The sequence below is a fragment of the Lepus europaeus genome, chromosome 14, assembly GCF_033115175.1.
Source record: "Lepus europaeus isolate LE1 chromosome 14, mLepTim1.pri, whole genome shotgun sequence".
In the NCBI taxonomy this organism is placed as follows: Eukaryota; Metazoa; Chordata; class Mammalia; order Lagomorpha; family Leporidae; genus Lepus; species Lepus europaeus.
The window spans coordinates 25,997,953-26,015,778 of NC_084840.1; the positions used below are offsets into that span (position 1 = coordinate 25,997,953).

Here is a 17,826-nt window from a genome sequence, read left to right on the forward strand (position 1 = left end):
CTAAAAACTTACAGACATCTAGGGCTGGCATTGCAGTGTAGTAGATAAAGTCACCACCTGTGATGCCAGCATCCCATGTGGGCACCAGTTTGAGTCCCAGCTGCTCCACTTCTGATCCAGCTCCTGCTAATGTGTCTGGGAAAGCAGAGGAAGATGGATCAAGTGCATGGTCCCTGCCATTCATGTGGAAGACTGGGAAGCTCCTGGTTCCTGGTTTCAACCTGGCCCAGTCCTGGCTGTTGCGGCCATTTGGAGAGTGAACCAGCAGATTGAGGACCTCTCTTCCTCTCTCTGTGATTCTGAATTTCAAATAAATAAAATCTTAAAGAAAACAGAAAAATGTTTATATATCACATGTCAGTTACCTACTTTGGGGACAATGTGTGATATTAGTAGCATATCAGGGACACACTCCAATGCAGTGCTGACCTGTTAAGAGGTTATCAATCTTTTCTCTCTGCTGAACATTTCCTAATACTAGGGACCCTCTCTCAATTCACCTTCATTCATCAAGTCTATATCCATTCTTTAAAATTTATGCTAAATATTATCTTCTCTAAAGTTTCTCTGGATTCACAGAAACCTGATGAATTCACTTTTCCAACAGTGAATTCCCAAAATGCTTCCATTTATGGTTATACTTACTTGATAATTTCCCTACTGGTAATTTAGATGACTTTTATACCATACAACAAGACCTTATAAATAAAAAATAGGGGCCAGTGCTGTTGCACAGCAGGTTAAAGCTCCAGCCTGCAGCGCTGGCATCCCATATGGGCACCAGTTTCAGTCCCGGCTGCTCCACTTCTGATCCAGTTCTCTGCTATGGACTGGGAAAGCAGTAGAAGATGGCCCAAGTCCTTGGGCCCCTGCACTCACATGGGAGACCAGGAAGAAGATCCTGGCTCAAATGACCTTACTATGCTAAAAAAGGCTTCTCAAGAGTTAGGCCCTGACTCTCCCGACTTTGAACAGGTGCTCACACAATGGGCAGCAAACCTTCAAACTCATTTTGACTGGGTTGCACTGCTCAAAGCATGTTTGTCGAGACCACAGTTCTTATAGTGGAAAGCCTCCCATGAGGAAGAGGCTGAAACTGTGGCAAGGAATAATGCAGCCTATGGAATAGCAGTAACCTTTGATATGCTTACAAGCCATGGCACCTACATCTATCCTCATGAACAGGCCCGCATTGGAGTAGTTGCCTATTTTGATCAGGTCAGAGATTTGGCACTTACAGCCTTAAAAAATATAAATCCTCCTAATTATAGTCAGCTCTTTAGAAACCTAGTTCAAGGCCCAGGCGAATGGTTCCCCAATTTCCTTGCCAGAGTCTTGGAGGCAGTAGAGAAGATTACCGCTTGGCCCTGATCAAGACAATCTGGTCAAACAATTAGCTTCGGAAGGTGCTACCAAAGAGACAAAAGCTGCAATCGCCCCAGTCCGTAATGAAGACATTTCTAAATGGATAGTAGCCACAAAGGAGGTAAACCCTGCTGATACACCCATACAGGCCCTAACTGCGCCCATTAACAAACTGAACACAACGAAGTTTAATAATCCTCCAGTTTGTTGGGGATGTCAAGAAATAGGACACCTATGGTGAAACTGCCCATAGCCACATCTGTTACTGTTTTATACCCCACTAGCTCTGGTCAGCTACTCAAACGGCCCACAGCCTGTGTGCGGTCATGCCATTCCTGATTACCATTGTTCCTCATTCCTACCCCCTTCTGAGCAAGCACTCCTGTGGTCTCCCGTTTTGAGCGCTGGTTAGTCAATGACGGGTAAGATCCCCTGGGGGACAACCTAAGACAGGCACAGCCACGTAAGGAGACCACATGGAAATGGGGTCAACAATGGTATGGCCAAGAATCATGTCTCTCGTTGCTCAGAAATAAACGAAAAGGGGGAAATGTGGTGGAATGAGAAGGCCATGTCAAGATGGCCACTGGCAAGCGAGCATCAGTTACTCAGGAATGGCTTTGAAACCCACCTGGCAACAGAGCCTGCCTGCCAACAGGCTGTGATTAGATGGCTTTGGAAACCACATGGCAAATGGAGCCTGCTGGCAACAGGCTGTGATTGGTTAGGACATAAACTGCCCCTTGACAGGATTGGCTGCCTTGGCTATTTAAGCCACTATACCAACTGAAATAAACGAGTCTGCGGGCTGCTTGCCTCTGGCCCGCTTTCACCCGACTCCCGGGGTCTGCGTGGTGACTCTGCACCTCTTGCCCCCACCCATGCTCCTCCTCTCAGAACGAATCCACAGCAACAGGAGACCAGGAAGAAAATCCTGGTTCCTGGTTTCAGCTCAGCTCAGCTCTAGCCATTGCGGTCATTTGGGGAGAGAACCAGCAGATGGAAGACCACTCTCTCTGGCTCTACCTCTCTCTGTAACTCTTTCAAATAAAAAAATACATCTTTCAAAATAAATAAGTAAATAAATAAAAGTGATAATATAGACGAGAGGGATAATCATGATAAAATGATGAGGGTAGTAGGCACTGTTGGAAGGTTTTACATGTATTGCTTCATTTAAAAGAATCGTCTCAAGGGAATACTATCTATTATTCTTACTTGAAAAACAAGGACACTACGAGCATCTAAGTAATTTGTCCAATATGTGAATAGCTAAGAGCTGAAGAGCAGGGAATGTGGCAGGTGCTTGATAAATGTTTACTGAATTCAATTGTACCCTCCAGAGGGGAGGAGAGCAGAGATAGAATATGCGCATGAAAAGCGCTTTAATATTTATGCATACTTAAATTCAGGTTAAAATAAATGTTTCTGGAACAAAAATTCAGAGGACGCACTCCCTGAGACATAGGAACTGGATCTACTTACTATGATTGGTTTTGTTATGCATCATTTAATAATCAAGAATTGGTTGATTAGGCTACCACTGTGGGAAAAAACGCTCAGCACTTACCTGTCTTATAAAGAAGTCTCCGTGAATTAAAGAAACAATTCCAAAGTTGGTGTACTTAAAAATATGATCCATCAACCACATCATTTGAGCAACAACCTAAAATATTTAAAAGCAGGAGATAATTAAATGTTATATAAAAGAAACCTGACCATAGCCAAGTCTTCGTTTTAAATAAATTCATCCAAGTATAATCTTAATTAACCTAAATTTCTTTCTTTTTTTTTTTTTTTTGACAGGCAGAGTGGATAGTGAGAGAGAGAGAGACAGAGAGAAAAGTCTTCCTTTTTGCCATTGGTTCACCCTCCAATGGCCGAGGCGGCCGGCGCATCTCACTGATCCGAAGCCAGGAGCCAGGTGCTTCTCCTGGTCTCCCATGCGGGTGCAGGGCCCAAGGACTTGGGCCATCCTCCACTGCCTTCCCGGGCCATAGCAGAGAGCTGGCCTGGAAGAGGGGCAACCGGGATAGAATCCGGCGCCCCAACCAGGACTAGAACCCGGTGTGCTGGCGCCGCAAGGCGGAGGATTAGCCTGTTAAGCCACAGTGCCAGCCAACCTAAATTTCTTAACACTAAAGCCTTTCTTACAAAAACAGCACAATTACTAATGGAGTCCATATGAAAAATTACAGGTCTTGATTACAAGTATTATAATCCCAAGTCATTTGTACAACAAGTGAAGCTGAATTAACTTATTATTATTATTATTATTATTTTTGACAGGCAGAGTGAACAGTGAGAGAGAGAGAAAGGTCTTCCTTTGCCGTTGGTTAGCCCTCCAATGACCACCGTGGCCGGCACACTGCGGCCGGCGCACCGTGCTGATCCGAAGCCAGGAGCCAGGTGCTTCTCCTGGTCTCCCATGTGGATGCAGGGCCCAAGGACTTGGGCCATCCTCCATTGCACTCCCGGGCCACAGCAGAGAGCTGGCCTGGAAGAGGGGCAACCGGGACAGAATCCGGCGCCCCGACCGGGACTAGAACCCGGTGTGCCGGCGGCGCAAGGCGGATGATTAGCCTGTTGAGCCACGGCACCGGCCAAATTAACTTATTTTTTTAATGAACTTCTTAAATTGGACTTAATGATTTCAAATTTGCTTTGTCCTAAACGAGGTGTGGTATTTCTTACATATAACTTATAAAAAACATTTCCAATCAATCAAAAAAACTGTTAAGGTTATCAAATGAGGGCTATTGTTTAATTAATAAGCACTAAAGCTTTGTGAAATGTGAGTGTACCTTAATGGCTAAAATGTAAAAAGTTTATGTCCAAAATAAAGAATATTTTTTAAAAATAATCTAGTAGAATGATTTACACATTCTGTTATGCTATTAAGCATATTTGTGAGTTTGTCAGGTCAGATTCTTTGCCAGCATAAAAACATTTATAATGCTATTCCTTATATACAAAAATACATCCATTGCTGATAAGCATTAATACCCATACTGAGAGTAGACTTCATTTCAAGCAAATTTTAAAACTAACAGTAAGTATAAGCAGGATCTAATTAACGAATTGGTTAATTGTTCTTTCCTGCTGAGGAAACAGCATTCCTTGTTATAAACCTTAAATAAAGTAAAAGCTACAACCTCAATCAAGCATGTAACCCATGCTCCTGTGGTTTCTCACGGGATTTTTTTTTTTTTGAAGATTTTTAAAATTTATTTATTTGAGAGGTAGAGTTACAGGCAGTGAGAGGGAGAGACACAGAGAAAGGTCTTCCATCCATTGGTTCACTCCTCAAATGGCAGCAACGGTGGGTGCTGTGCCAATCCGAAGCCAGGAGCCAGGAGCTTCTTCCGGGTCTCCCATGCGGGTGCAGGGGCCCAAGGACTTGGGCCATCTTCTACTGCTTTCCCAGGCCACAGCAGAGAGCTGGATTAGAAGAGGAGCAGCCGGGACTAGAACCGGTGCAGAAGATTAACCTACTGTGTCACGGTGCTGGCCCCTTCTCATGGGATTAACAAATGTAAACATCATCTCTAAGCACCAAATTATGTGACCTTACATATAAGGAAAAAATTCAACACTTATGTGCTACTTTTATGAAAGCCAGATAATATAATATTACAGCTTCTGCCTTAATTTCTCAGTTACCCCTATTCCATCAGCTTTACTATATTAAATTACTTTAAAAAATAAAGGTATGTGCCTAGTGAACAATTCAGTCTCCAAGTCAATAGAGTAAAAATAATCACCAGCATCTCACTTTTGAATATTGTTTTGCTTTGCAATGATGATTACTTTGTTTAAATAAAATGAGATTTATATCAAATGGAATTTGTTGAAAAGTGACCCGAGAATAAAACAAACATAAGTGGGCCAGCGCCGCTCACTAGGCTAATCCTCCTCCTGCGGTGCCGGCACTCCGGGTTCTAGTCCCAGTTGGGGTGCCGGATTCTGTCCCAGTTGCTCCTCTTCCAGTCCAGCTCTCTGCTGTGGCCAGGGAAGGCAGTGGAGGATGGTCCCTGCACCTGCATGGGAGACCAGGAGGAAGCACCTGGCTCCTGGTTTTGGATCAGCACAGCGCTGGCCATAGTGGCCATCTGAGGGGTGAACCAACGGAAGGAAGACCTTTCTCTCTGTCTCTCTCTCTCTCACTGTCTAAATCTGCCTGTCAAAAAATATAAATAAATAAATAAATAAAAATAAGCGGACTCAAACTGTGGCACAGCAAACTAAGCCACACCTGAGACACCAGCATCCTGTTTGAGGTCCCATTCATGTCCCGGATGCTCCACTTACCATCTAGCTCCCTGCTAATGTGCCTGGGAGAGCAGTGGAAGATGACCTAAGTATCTGAGCCCCTGCCCCGACCTGGGAGACCCAGATGGAGTTCCTGGCGCCTAGCTTCGGCCTGGCCCAGCCCTGGCCACTGCAGCCATTTGTGGAGTGTACCAGGAGAGAGAAGATCCCTGTCTCTCCTCTCTCTGTAACTCTGCCTTTTAAATAAATAAACTTTTTAAAAATATCTTAATTTTATGCTTAGTAAGAAGTATAGTTGTGATTTATGCGTCTCTGAGATTTTTCATTTATGATGGGTTTATCTCTTACGTCTGAATGATCATTAAAAAACAAAGTTCAGGAAGACAGTTGAACTGTATTCTCAGATTTGTCCTCATTTATTTCAGAGGAACTCTCACGTGTCAATATAGAGTTATTTTTGCAGAAATAAGTGTTCTTGGCTTTATTACCATAAAAGGACAAAATGCCTTACTTCACAGACACTTATTAAAAAGATACCAGCCAGCCCATTTAGAAAAAAACAAAACAAAACAAAACAAAAAGCAAAAAGCTCATCCTTGTTTCATATTCCTCAAAGGAAAAAAAAACGGTCAGTAAAAACACACTGCCTGAATTAACCATCAGTGCTGGACAGTCGGACACTCGGAACTTTGCTAGTTACCTCTAGGAGATGAAACTGGTCTACATCAATTGTTTTTCATGTGGAAGCACAGATTTTCCACCCATGGAAGCATCACCTAGACAGACTTAAACCAATGACTCGAGTCTTTATTTCTGTTTGAACTTAGAAGGAGGGCAGTGGTTCTCCTCTAGATGAGTAAGTCAATCTGGAAGGACAATCTCTGTTGTCACAGTGACAAGGGAGTGGTGCACCTGTTCAGTGGGTGGCTGGCCAGTATGCAAAACATCCAGCAATGCCCAGGACAGCCCCCAGACCACAGTGTTGTGCTACGAAAATGCCAATGGTGTCCCCACTGAGAAACATTGACCAGTGCTTCAAGTCTCCTGAATTCAAAAAGCTATATTACAACTGTATCACCATGAAGATAGTATTTTTAAACTTGCTTACAATTTATCAATGCCTTTCTTTGAATGAACCATGGAGTAATTAATTCATCCAATAAACTTTCCTACTGTAAATGTAAATTAGTTCTGCCCTGTAGTTAATAGGCAATCTCTACTAGGAGGTAGAGATTACCATGCCTCAACTCTGTATTTCTCTATTATTTCTTTATGAGAGATTAAAAAAACTCTTTTAGATTTCAAATTATTGAAGTACCAGAGCATTAAATGTTCAGTGTTAACTAACCTCAAAGTAAAAACAAATTACTCAGTATAAGAAAATGAATGTGAACAAACTCAGATCTTTTTCAGAAAGGCAAGCTAACCAACCTTTCATTTGTCCACATGCATTTCACACTAATACTCTGGCTAGCACAGTTAGCATCTATGCCAAATTGGAGTTAGCAAACAGGCATATTTATACTGATGATTTAATCATTCCATGAGACTCAAAAACCACTTAAGGATACTGTATTCCCTCAGAATAATTATCACTATAAATGTAATTATCATATTCAGCAAGAGTAAAACTGTTAGCCAACTGGAAGATTTTCTTTCACAGAAGGCCAAATGATACTTGTTTTTACAAAGTTTAATATCATGAATTTATGACAGGCCACATGTATTATTAAGTGCAAATACATCTACACAATGATTACTAACACTTCAAGATTCTGAATATAAAAATGGTTGCATTTATTCCACATTCTAGCAAGATTATGCTTCTTGCTTTTCAAATAAACAATAAAAACAGATTCTGCAATAACCAAAACATACTTTCCTTTAATCTCACCTCACTTTCTGACCCTACCCTGACCTGGTGATCAAAATCTTTAGGAGCTAATAAACACACCTGCCTTACTTTCAGCTCTTGTTTCTGCTAGGATGGTTTCACTAAGGCAGAAGGCCCTGCTCCAATACTCTACCCAACTAAATTCTACTTATCCTTCAAGGCCAAGTTTATGTCCTGTCCCCTACACAAAGCTTTCCACATCCATCAGGTACCTGGTGATCACCCTCCACTAGAGACCTCTCCTGCAGTTACTATGGCTGATGATACCCTCTCCTCCACCTCCTACGTGCACATCTATACTTCTTTAAGTCACTCTTCTGGACTAATAAGTTCTGAATGAACATCAGCATTTGTTGATTTGTTTATTTACTATTAAGCCAAATATTAACTCCATTAATTTTATATACTATTTATCTAATTTTCTATGAACATAACTTCCTTAACTTCTAAGATGACAACTCTTTTTTTAAACACTTTATGGAAATACAGTACACATACCAAGTAATGCACATAAATGTGCAGATAAATGAGGTTATTTTTGTCATCTGATTACACTCATAAGCAACATTCAAATTAAGAATAACAAGAAAAATACAGAATGCTTTACAAATTTCTGTGTCACTCCTGCACAGAGCTGTGCTAGTCTTTTCTGTTCCATTCTAATTTTAGTATATGTACTGCCAAAGCAAATATAAGGTGATAATTTTGAATGATAAAGACCAAATTAATTTATTTTTAAATCTACCCAATTTGTTGGTATATTTTATTATTTTTTAAACTTTTTTTTTTTTAATATTTATTTGAAAGACAGAGTGTCAGAGAGAGAGGGAGAGACAGAGAAATATCTTCCATCCACTGGTTCACTCCCCAGATAGACACAATGGCCCAGTCTGGGCCAAGTGGAAGCCAGGAGCCAGGAATTCCACCTGGGTCACTCAGATGGATGACGGGCCCTAGCTTCCTTCCCAAGCACATTAGCAGGGAGCTGGACTGTGAGCAGAGCTGGGACTCAAACCAGCACTCTGGGATGCCAGCATTACAAGAGGCAGCCAAACCCACTATACCAAAATGCCAACCCCTATTGATATATTCTAGCTACCAATACAAGAAATGTAAAATCAACAGCCCAAATATAGCAAGACTGGATAAAGCTAGTCTAATATCTTTTCTTTCAATCTACTTTGTAAATAAAGAAAATAATAATAACAATAACACTGACCTTACTTCCTTCTGCTAGAGATCACCAAGATAACTAATTCACTAATTAATTCTACTCTTCCATCTTAAGTAATACCTCCTTTTGAGTTTCCATTTCTGAAACTGACAACCTACTACTTCACCTCAATTTGAACTATATTAGCTTTTCATTCAACCCAGTTGTTACTTTTTAAAAATAGTTTTGAGATGTATTACCCCAGGTATTATTTTTTAAAGTCTCTAAATCCCCCTCCTAGAGTGACTTAGAATTAAATATATACTGATACAGCCATCTATCTATATCTACAACATTTTAAAAATATATAGGTAGATCTTTCTTTGTAGCATTTCCTAAGTTTTCAGGAAGGTACACACGTTTCGTCCACATGTGGGATTCCTCCGCAGCCTTCCCCAGAAGTCCCTCAGGCCCTCGGGTAGCTTACCAGCCCTTTGTCCTGGAGACACATCATCAGTGTGCACACGTCTCCTGTAGCCTGATGATTCACCAACATCATTGCTTCATCTTTTGAAATTGCTTTAATATCTTCCCCCCATTCCATTACTGTAAGAATAAAAAGTTTTACAGCTGTCATTTTAAATATCTTTACATCATTAGGAACCTTCTATTAGAAAAATATTTCTGAAAGTTTAGAACAAAGTTGATTTCCTATAAAAATCAGAATGTTGATATAACATTTATAGAGCCTCTAAACATCCATTAAAATATAAATGTCATACCTTTGGTCTAGAAGTTTTAGTTCCTAACATTTATCTCACAGAAGAAACATTAGTCCAAACAGGCAAAGATATACAAGGGAGCTTCAAAAATTTCAAGGAGAATTGAATTTAAAAATCACACAAATTCTCCATGAACTCTTTCAAGTCCCTTCTCATAAACACAAACACACACACACACATACACGTATGTACATATGTTATTTATTACAACTTAAATGTTTACAAACAGAGGAATAGATTAGAAAATTATAACAAAATGGATATATTACCAACTAAACACAGCAAATCACAAAATCTTACCCATAGCATGATTCTATCTTTTTAGAAGAGGAATACAACTTATGCTATATTAAGAGACTGGAAAAAGTCCTAGGGAATGGGTTGCAAACTATCTACTGATCATCGCCAGAAAGTGGTTCTCAGATCTTCCAATTCTGTAGAAGAAAACATTCAAACACTACAAGTATATTTAAGTATCTTCATTTTAAGGAAGCTAAACTTATTTAAAATATACAGATGAAAAGTCATTGCACCAAATCCTGTTTATACACTACTAGGAAAGGAATGCTCTCTATATTGTTATACTTCACTTTATTTAGTTAAATTGATTTATTTCACAGGAAAAAACCAGAGCAACATTTTCAAATACCAGGATTCTACAAAGAAGCTGCTAGAGTTCTAAATACCTGGCATGAACTATCAGGTAGCATTCACTTTTACCCTACCCCTACCTTACTCCCTGCTATCAGGACAGAGTCATGCCTGCTGCATTGAACAGTTCTGGATGCAGCAGGGATGGGAGGCCTGGAGCCACCTGCTTCACCACCCCTCGCCTGCCTCTTTTCCCAGTCAGCCCTCACATCACCCCAAAATACTGAAGCTCCCTATGATACAGTGCAGCTCTACAAAAGAGTTTGTTTGAAAGAAGGATTGTTTGTTTCTCTATTAAAACCCACTTGAGCAAGGCATCTATTCATTCACTGTTTTGTTTTGTTTTTTAAGATTTATTTAATTATTTGAAAGGTGATAGAGGGGAAGAGATGGGGAGATCTTCCTTTTGCTGGTTCATTCTCCAAATGGCTGCAACAGCCAAGACTGAACCAGGAACTCCATTCATGTCTCCCTCAGGTAGCACAGGCCCAAGTACTTGAACCAGCATCTACTGGCTTCTCAGGCACATTAGCAGGAAGTTGGATTAGAATCAGAGCAGCACTGCAAGATGGAAAGCTGGAATCCCAAGAGACAGCTTCATCTGCTGTGCCCCCATGCTGACCTCTATTCATTTATTTTAAAGATCTTAAAATTTTATATTAAGGAAATTTGCAGCAGGGCTGAACATATAAGTTGTGGTACCTACTTGCAAATTGAGGTATTCTAATCATTCTAGCAGATGTTATTACTAACACTCAAATAGCTTACAATGTTGATGAAAAAGATTTTTCTTTAGAAAAATTTAACAAACCAAGGATGGTGCCAAATGCTTGCTAAGGAACAGAGGTAGAACCCTGGGGAGAGCAAACTGTAGCGGCACTGGCTTTTCTCAGAACGGCCTGCCTTTCCCAAGCTTCCGGTTCAGTTCAGCTGACAAGCTAACTTTCCCAAAATATTCAAACAGCTTTGACTTTGCTGATGAAGTATAAATTGGTACAATCTTTTTGGAAATCAATTTGTATTAAATGTCAAAATTAAGAGGCCGGTGCCACGGCTCACTAGGCTAATCCTCTGCCTGCGGCGCCAGCACACTGGGTTCTAGTTTTGGTCAGGGCGCCGGATCTGTCCCGGTTGCCCCTCTTCCAGGCCAGCTCTCTGCTGTGGCCCGGGAGTGCAGTGGAGGATGGCCCAAGTCCTTGGGCCCTGCACCCGCATGGGAGACCAGGAGAAGCACCTGGCTCCTGGCTTCGGATCAGCGCAGTGTGCCAGCCGCAGCGCGCAGGCCGCAGCTGCCATTGGAGGGTGAACCAACGGCAAAAAGGAAAACCTTTCTCTCTGTCTCTCTCTCTCTCACTGTCCACTCTATCCAAAAAAAAAAAAAAAAGTCAAAATTAAGAAATGCACAAACCTTTTCCCCAGCAATCCCATTTCTAGGAATTCATCCTACAGATGTACTTGCTTGTGTACAAAATGACACATACCTAAGGAGATTTACTGTGGCTTTGCTTGCAAGAGCAAAGATGAAAACACCTAAATCTCACAGGCATGGAAAGCCAAGACACGGTGGCAAAAAACAATCTAAATGAAAGACCCTGGTGAACAAGACCCCAGCAGAAGGAACAGGCCATCAAGGAGACAGGCGCCTTTCTCTGAAGGGAGGAAGGAACCTCCACTGTGACATGGCCTTCACTAAACAAGTTCAGAGTTGGTGAACTCAAGGGGCTTCCATAGCCTAGACAGCTCATAGCAAGAATCTTGGGTGACTGCTGATGTCACAAATAAGAGTGCCAATTGTTAAATCAACAATGGGAGTCACTGGGTACATGCTCCCCACATAGGATCTCTGTCCTTAATGTGTTTTACTATGAAACTTAAAAACACTACTAGTCGAACAATACCCTATACCTTGTGCGGTTGTGTGAATGCAGCCTGCTGAAATCCTTGCTTAGTATATACTAAGTTGATCTTCAGTATATGAAGGTAATTGAAAATGAAACTTGATAAAGGGCAGGATGGGAGAGGGAGAGGGGAGGGCCACGGGAGGGAGGGAGGTTGGTGGGGGGAGCCACAACAATACAAAAGTTGCACTTTGTAAATTCACATTTATGAAATAAAAAATAAAAAAAAGAAAACACCTAAAGCGGGAGACTAGCTCCAATCCACAGAAACGGGAAGCAGAGTGGTTGGTGGCAGCAGGTGGGAAGGGGGAGTCCGTTGTTTAATGAGTGCAGCTGTCCCTCAGTGTCCCTCAATATCAAAATCCAGGGATGCTCAGTCCCCTAGATAAAATGGTACAGCACTTGCATATAACCCATGTACAACTTCCCGTATACTTCAAATCATCTTCAGATTACTTATGATACTGAGTACAATATAAGTGCTACATAAATAGTTTTTCTGTATTGCTAGGGAAATGACAAAAAAAAATCTGTACGTGTTCAGACAAATGTAACTGTTTCTGAATATTTATGCTGGTTGACTGTTTCATTGGTTGAGTCCATGGATACTGAACCCACAATTATGGAGGACCAACTGTACAGAGTTTAATTTTCGCAAGATGAAAAGTTCTGGAGATTTGTTGCACAGTAATGTGAGGTGCTTAATACTAATGTGTATATTTAAAATGGTTAAGAGGTTAAATTTTGGCCGGCGCAGTGGCTTAACAGGCTAATCCTCCACCTTGCGGCGCCGGCACACTGGGTTCTAGTCCCAGTTGGGGTGCCGGATTCTATCCCGGTTGCCCCCCTTCCAGGCCAGCTCTCTGCTATGGCCCGGGAAGGCAGTGGAGGATGGCCCAAGTGCTTGGGCCCTGCACCCACATGGGAGACCAGGAAAAGCACCTGGCTCCTGGCTTCGGATCAGCACGATGCGCCGGCCGCAGAGGCCATTGGAGGGTGAACCAACGGCAAAAAGGAAGACCTTTCTCTCTGTCTCTCTCTCCCTCTCTCACTATCCACTCTGCCTGTCAAAAAAAAAAAAAGTTTAAATTTTATGCTGCATGTATATTACAAATAAAAAATTGGAAAAGAGAGATGAGCTAAATAAATTATGATGTACCAATGGTATATCATGCAATCACAAATTTATATATTAATATGGAATGATCTACTATAAGCAATAAAACTATAGAATAGGGTGAAGATGACATTGGTTACATTTTTAAAAATAGAATATATTTACTGAATGAAAACTCTTTATATCATAGTCCTGCTAATAACCCTTCACACACACACACACACACATACACACACACATACTCATTCATTAATTCAGGCACTGTTAGGTATTGTTGATATACAACAAAACATTTCAAGTACTATTCTAAAGTGAATAAAAGTGGAAACACTCAAGAAAATTCTAGCTTGGTTCTGTAAATATCAGCTAAGAGTAACATGAAAAGTTTGCTGGCTCCACAACTATACAAATAAGATGTTTCATAACCAGTGATTCCTTTAGTGGAATCTCTGCTAGATATCTTAAGCTCCTGCAGGAAAGCATATATGTGAATGTAACTGCAAAAAAAGGGGGAGGTTTAAAGATGTATTTATTTATTTGAAAGGCACAGGTAGAGAGAGAAGGAGGGTCACAGAGAGCCAGAGCCAGAGCCAGAACGAGAGTGAGAGCAAGAGAGAGAGATCTGCTGGTTCACTCTCCAAATGGCTGCAATAGCCAGGGCTGGGCCAGGCCAAAATCAGGAGGCTGGAACTCCATCTGAGTTTTCCACATGGGTGTAGGAGCCCAAGGACCTGCATTATTTATTCTCCACTGCTTTCTCAGGCACATTAGCAGGGCACTGGATTGGAAGTGGAACAGTCAGGAATCAAACCTGTGCCCACATGAGATGCCTGTGTTGCAGGCAGTGGCTTAACCCACTATGCCACAATGCCAGTCCCCAGGATAAATTTTTTATAGATTTATTTATTTGAAAGGCAGAATTATAGAGAGAGATAGAGAAAGATCTTACATCTGCTGGTTTACCCTCCAAATGGCTGCAACTGCAGGGGCTGGAGGAGGCTAAAGCCAGGAGCTTCATCCAGGTCTCCCATGTTTCGTACAGAAGCCCAAGGACTTGGGCCATCTTTTGCTGCTTTCCCAGGCACATTAGCAGAAGGCTATATTGGAAGTGGAGCAGCTGGAACTCAAACAGGTACTCATATGGAATGTGGGCATTGCAAGTGGTGGCTTAATCTGCTTTGCCACAATGCCTGCCGGTCACCAAAATAAATATTTTAACATAAAATGCAACTTATTTGTTTGTTTTATATAAACTATATATAAATAAAATTTAAATATAAAAATGTAAATTGAATTTGGATCCCTCTATGTTGAATTGTGTGACCCTAACATTCGCATCCACATAGAAGCTGTAAACCAAGTTAAGATAAAGTCATACCGGATTATCTTGCTTTCTCGTTTCTCACTCTTGCCTCCTCTTGCCCTTCCACCTTTTTGCAATAGGATGATGCAGCATGAAGGCTAAACCTAGTATGACTGGAGTCCCTAAAGAAAGGGAGAATTTGGACACAGGAGCACAGAGAGATCCAGGTGATTATGCAGGCAGAGCTTGGAGTGACATCTACAAGCCAAGGGACACCTACAGCCTTTAGAAAGAGCGTGGCCCTCGAACACCTTGATTTCTGATTTCTAACCTCTGGAACTGTGAAGAACAGATTTCTGTTGTTGTAAGCCACCCAGCTTGTGGAACTATGTTATGACAGCCCTAAGAAATTAATATTACTACCCTTAGCTTTTTTTTTTAAAGATTTATTTTATTTACTTGGAAGACAGAGTTACAGAGAGGTAGAGACAAAGAGAGAGAGAAAGAGAGAGAGAGAGAGAAAGAGAGAGGTCTTCTCACTCCCCATATGGTCACAACGGCTGGAGCTGTGCCGATCCAAAGCCAGGAACCAAGAGCTTCTTCCGGGTCTCCCCATGGGTGCAGGGACCTAAGAACTTGGGCCATCTTCCACTGCTTTCCCAGGCCACAGCAGAAGAGCTGGATCAGAAGAGGAGCAGCCAGGACTAGAACTGGCACCCATATGAGATGCCAGTGCTTCAGGCCAGGGCTTTAACCTGCTGCGCCACAGTGCCGGCCCCTACCCTTAGCTTTCTCTATACTCTCTCCCCTTTTCATTCCATTTCTCCCAAAGTTATAATCTTTCATTCTTGTCAAATATAGGAAAAGAACTGCATTACGCTTTTTAATATGTAGAACACTTTAATAGACATCTAACATGTATTATAAGTGGTTCAGTGTTCATTTCTAAATACTTTCAAAGTATAATCATCTTTAAGAGTTGCTACACGGGCAAGCTAAAGCCTCAGCCTGCAGCACTGGCATTCCATATGGACACAGGTTCAAGTCCTGGCTGCTCCACTTGTGATGCAGCTCCCTGCTAATGTGCCTGGGAAAGCAACAGAAGACCTCTCTCTTTCTCCTCTCTCTCTTTCTCTTCTTTCTCTCACTGTCTCTACATCTCTCTGTAATTCTTTTTTTTTTTTTTTTTTTTTTTTTGACAGGCAGAGTGGATAGTGAGAGAGAGACAGAGAGAAAGGTTTTCCTTTTTGCCGTTGGTTCACCCTCCAATGGCCGCCGCGGCTGGCGCATTGCGCTGATCTGAAGCCAAGTGCCAGGTGTTTCTCCCGGTCTCCCATGTGGGTGCAGGGCCCAAGCACTTGGGCCATCCTCCACTGCCTTCCCGGGCCATAGCAGAGAGCTGGCCTGGAAGAGGGGCAACCGGGATAGAATCTGGCGCCCCAACCGGGACTAGAACCCGGTGTGCCGGCGCCGCAAGGCGGAGGATTAGCCTGTTAAGCCATGGCGCCGGCCTAAACAACCAGCTGTAATTCTTTCAAATAAATAAAATATATCTTTTAAAAAAAAGAGTTGATACAACATATGTTTTGTGTCTGCACCAGAACTTAACCAACTTATTTTCAAAATAAATATCCATTTACCAAGGCTCAGATGCATATTATACGAAGAAGTAAAAGTAAATGGATGAACTTTGTTGAATTTTATAATAGTCCAAATTTCATTTAATAACAAATTTAATTTCCTATATATGGTATTTCTTCTTTTAGAATACACATTGGGGCTGGCACTATGGCCTAGTGGGTTAAACCACCACCTGCAACACCAGCATCCCATGTGGGTGCTGGTTCGAGTTCTGGCTTCCAACCCAGCTCTCTGCTAATGCACCTGGGAAAGCAACAGAAGATGGCCCAAATCCTTGGGCCCCTGAACCCATGTGGGAGACCCGGATAAAGCTCATGGCCTCAGTTCAGCCCAGCCTCGCTGTTGTGGCATTGGAGAGTGAACCAGCAGATGGAAGCCTTCTCTCTTTCTCTCTATCGCCTTCTCTCTTTCTGTATATCCCTCTCTTTCTGTAACTCTGCCTTTCAAATAAATAAAAAATAAATCTTTAAAAGAAGAACATAGGAACAAGGATCCCTGCTAGAAAATTAAATGACAAAATCAAGATAAAAATGTAGGGAAAGGACAATTTATTTTGTGTATGAAATAGCTCTGCTCCTCAGACCACACCCTGCTATCCCAGGACTAGTAATACAATAATAATAAAGCTAATACTGGTGGCAAGTGTTTGGCCTAGCGGTTGGGAAGCTGGTAACGATGCCCACAACCCATCCTGTAGCACCTGGGTTCATTACGTCCCTCTGGCTGCTGACTCCCGCTTCCTGCTAATGCAGAACCTGGCAGGCAGCGGTGATGGCTCAAGTGATTGGGCTTCTGCCACCTACTTGGGAGACCTGGATGGAGTTCCTGGCTCCTGGCTTTGGCTTTAGTGTCATGGGCATTTGGGGAAATGAACCAACAGATGGGAGTGCTCTCTTTGTCTCCATTTCTCTGCCTCTTAAAATTTAATATCTTAACCAAGGGATAGGATTATTCACATATTAAAAAACAGAAGCTGTGGATACCTGCCAGTTCTTACATTGCACTTGATTAGAAGAACAAAAATATTCTAACACTCTGTTCTGTAAAATGAATTCTCAAAAAAAGAACTGGGTCAGGCCCACTATTTCCAAAGGGAACGAAGGGCAACTGAATAAAAACTGGAAGAAAAGTTCTCCAGGGACAATGACTTTTTAAAATTCTTATTAAAAACAAATACTAAGGATGATCACCAACTAAACTTTCTCTAAGTATCAATACACTGCTCCCAAAAGTTATAGGTAAGAATGAATCAGGGCCGGCGCCGAAGCTCACTAGGCTAATCCTCTGCCTGCGGCGCCGGCACACCGGGTTCTAGTCCCAGTCGGGGCTCCAGATTCTGTCCAGGTTGCTCCTCTTCCAGTCCAGCTCTCTGCTGTAGCCCGGGAAGTCAGTGGAGGATGGCCCAGGTCCTTGGGCCCTGCACCCACATGGGAGACCAGGAGGAAGCACCTGGCTCCTGGCTTCGGATCAGCGCAGTGCGCCGGCCACAACACACTGGCCGTAGTGGCCACTTAGGGGGTGAACCAACAGAAAAAGGAAGACCTTTCTCACTGTCTCTCTCTCTCTCACTGTCTAACTCTATCAAAAAAAAAAAAAAAAAAAGAATCAGGACAGTTCATATTTCAAAATGAAAATAAAAACAACAACCCATCAAAAACTCCTAAAAACCCGTGGCACTATAAAGACACTCTACCGGCCGGCGCCGTGGCTCAATAGGCTAAATCCTCGGCCTGTGGCACTGGCACACCGG

General features: G+C 42.1%; 1 protein-coding gene and 1 non-coding gene across 4 annotated transcripts in view; both read right to left on the minus strand.

Annotated features, from left to right (window-relative positions):
* LPGAT1 (lysophosphatidylglycerol acyltransferase 1) overlaps nt 1–17,826 on the minus strand; it is a 94,339-nt gene that overhangs the window by 36,016 nt on the left and 40,497 nt on the right. For all 3 annotated transcript variants that reach the window (XM_062210302.1, XM_062210303.1, XM_062210301.1), the window contains exons 3-4: nt 9,172–9,290; nt 2,936–3,031 (exon numbers count right to left, since the gene is read on the minus strand). In XM_062210302.1, the coding sequence (XP_062066286.1) occupies nt 2,936–3,031; nt 9,172–9,290 (215 nt within the window). The remainder of the gene's footprint in view (nt 1–2,935; nt 3,032–9,171; nt 9,291–17,826) is intronic.
* On the minus strand, nt 8,119–8,220 carry LOC133774040 (U6 spliceosomal RNA). Its single transcript, XR_009868018.1, has one exon. It is a non-coding gene; the product is annotated as a U6 spliceosomal RNA (small nuclear RNA).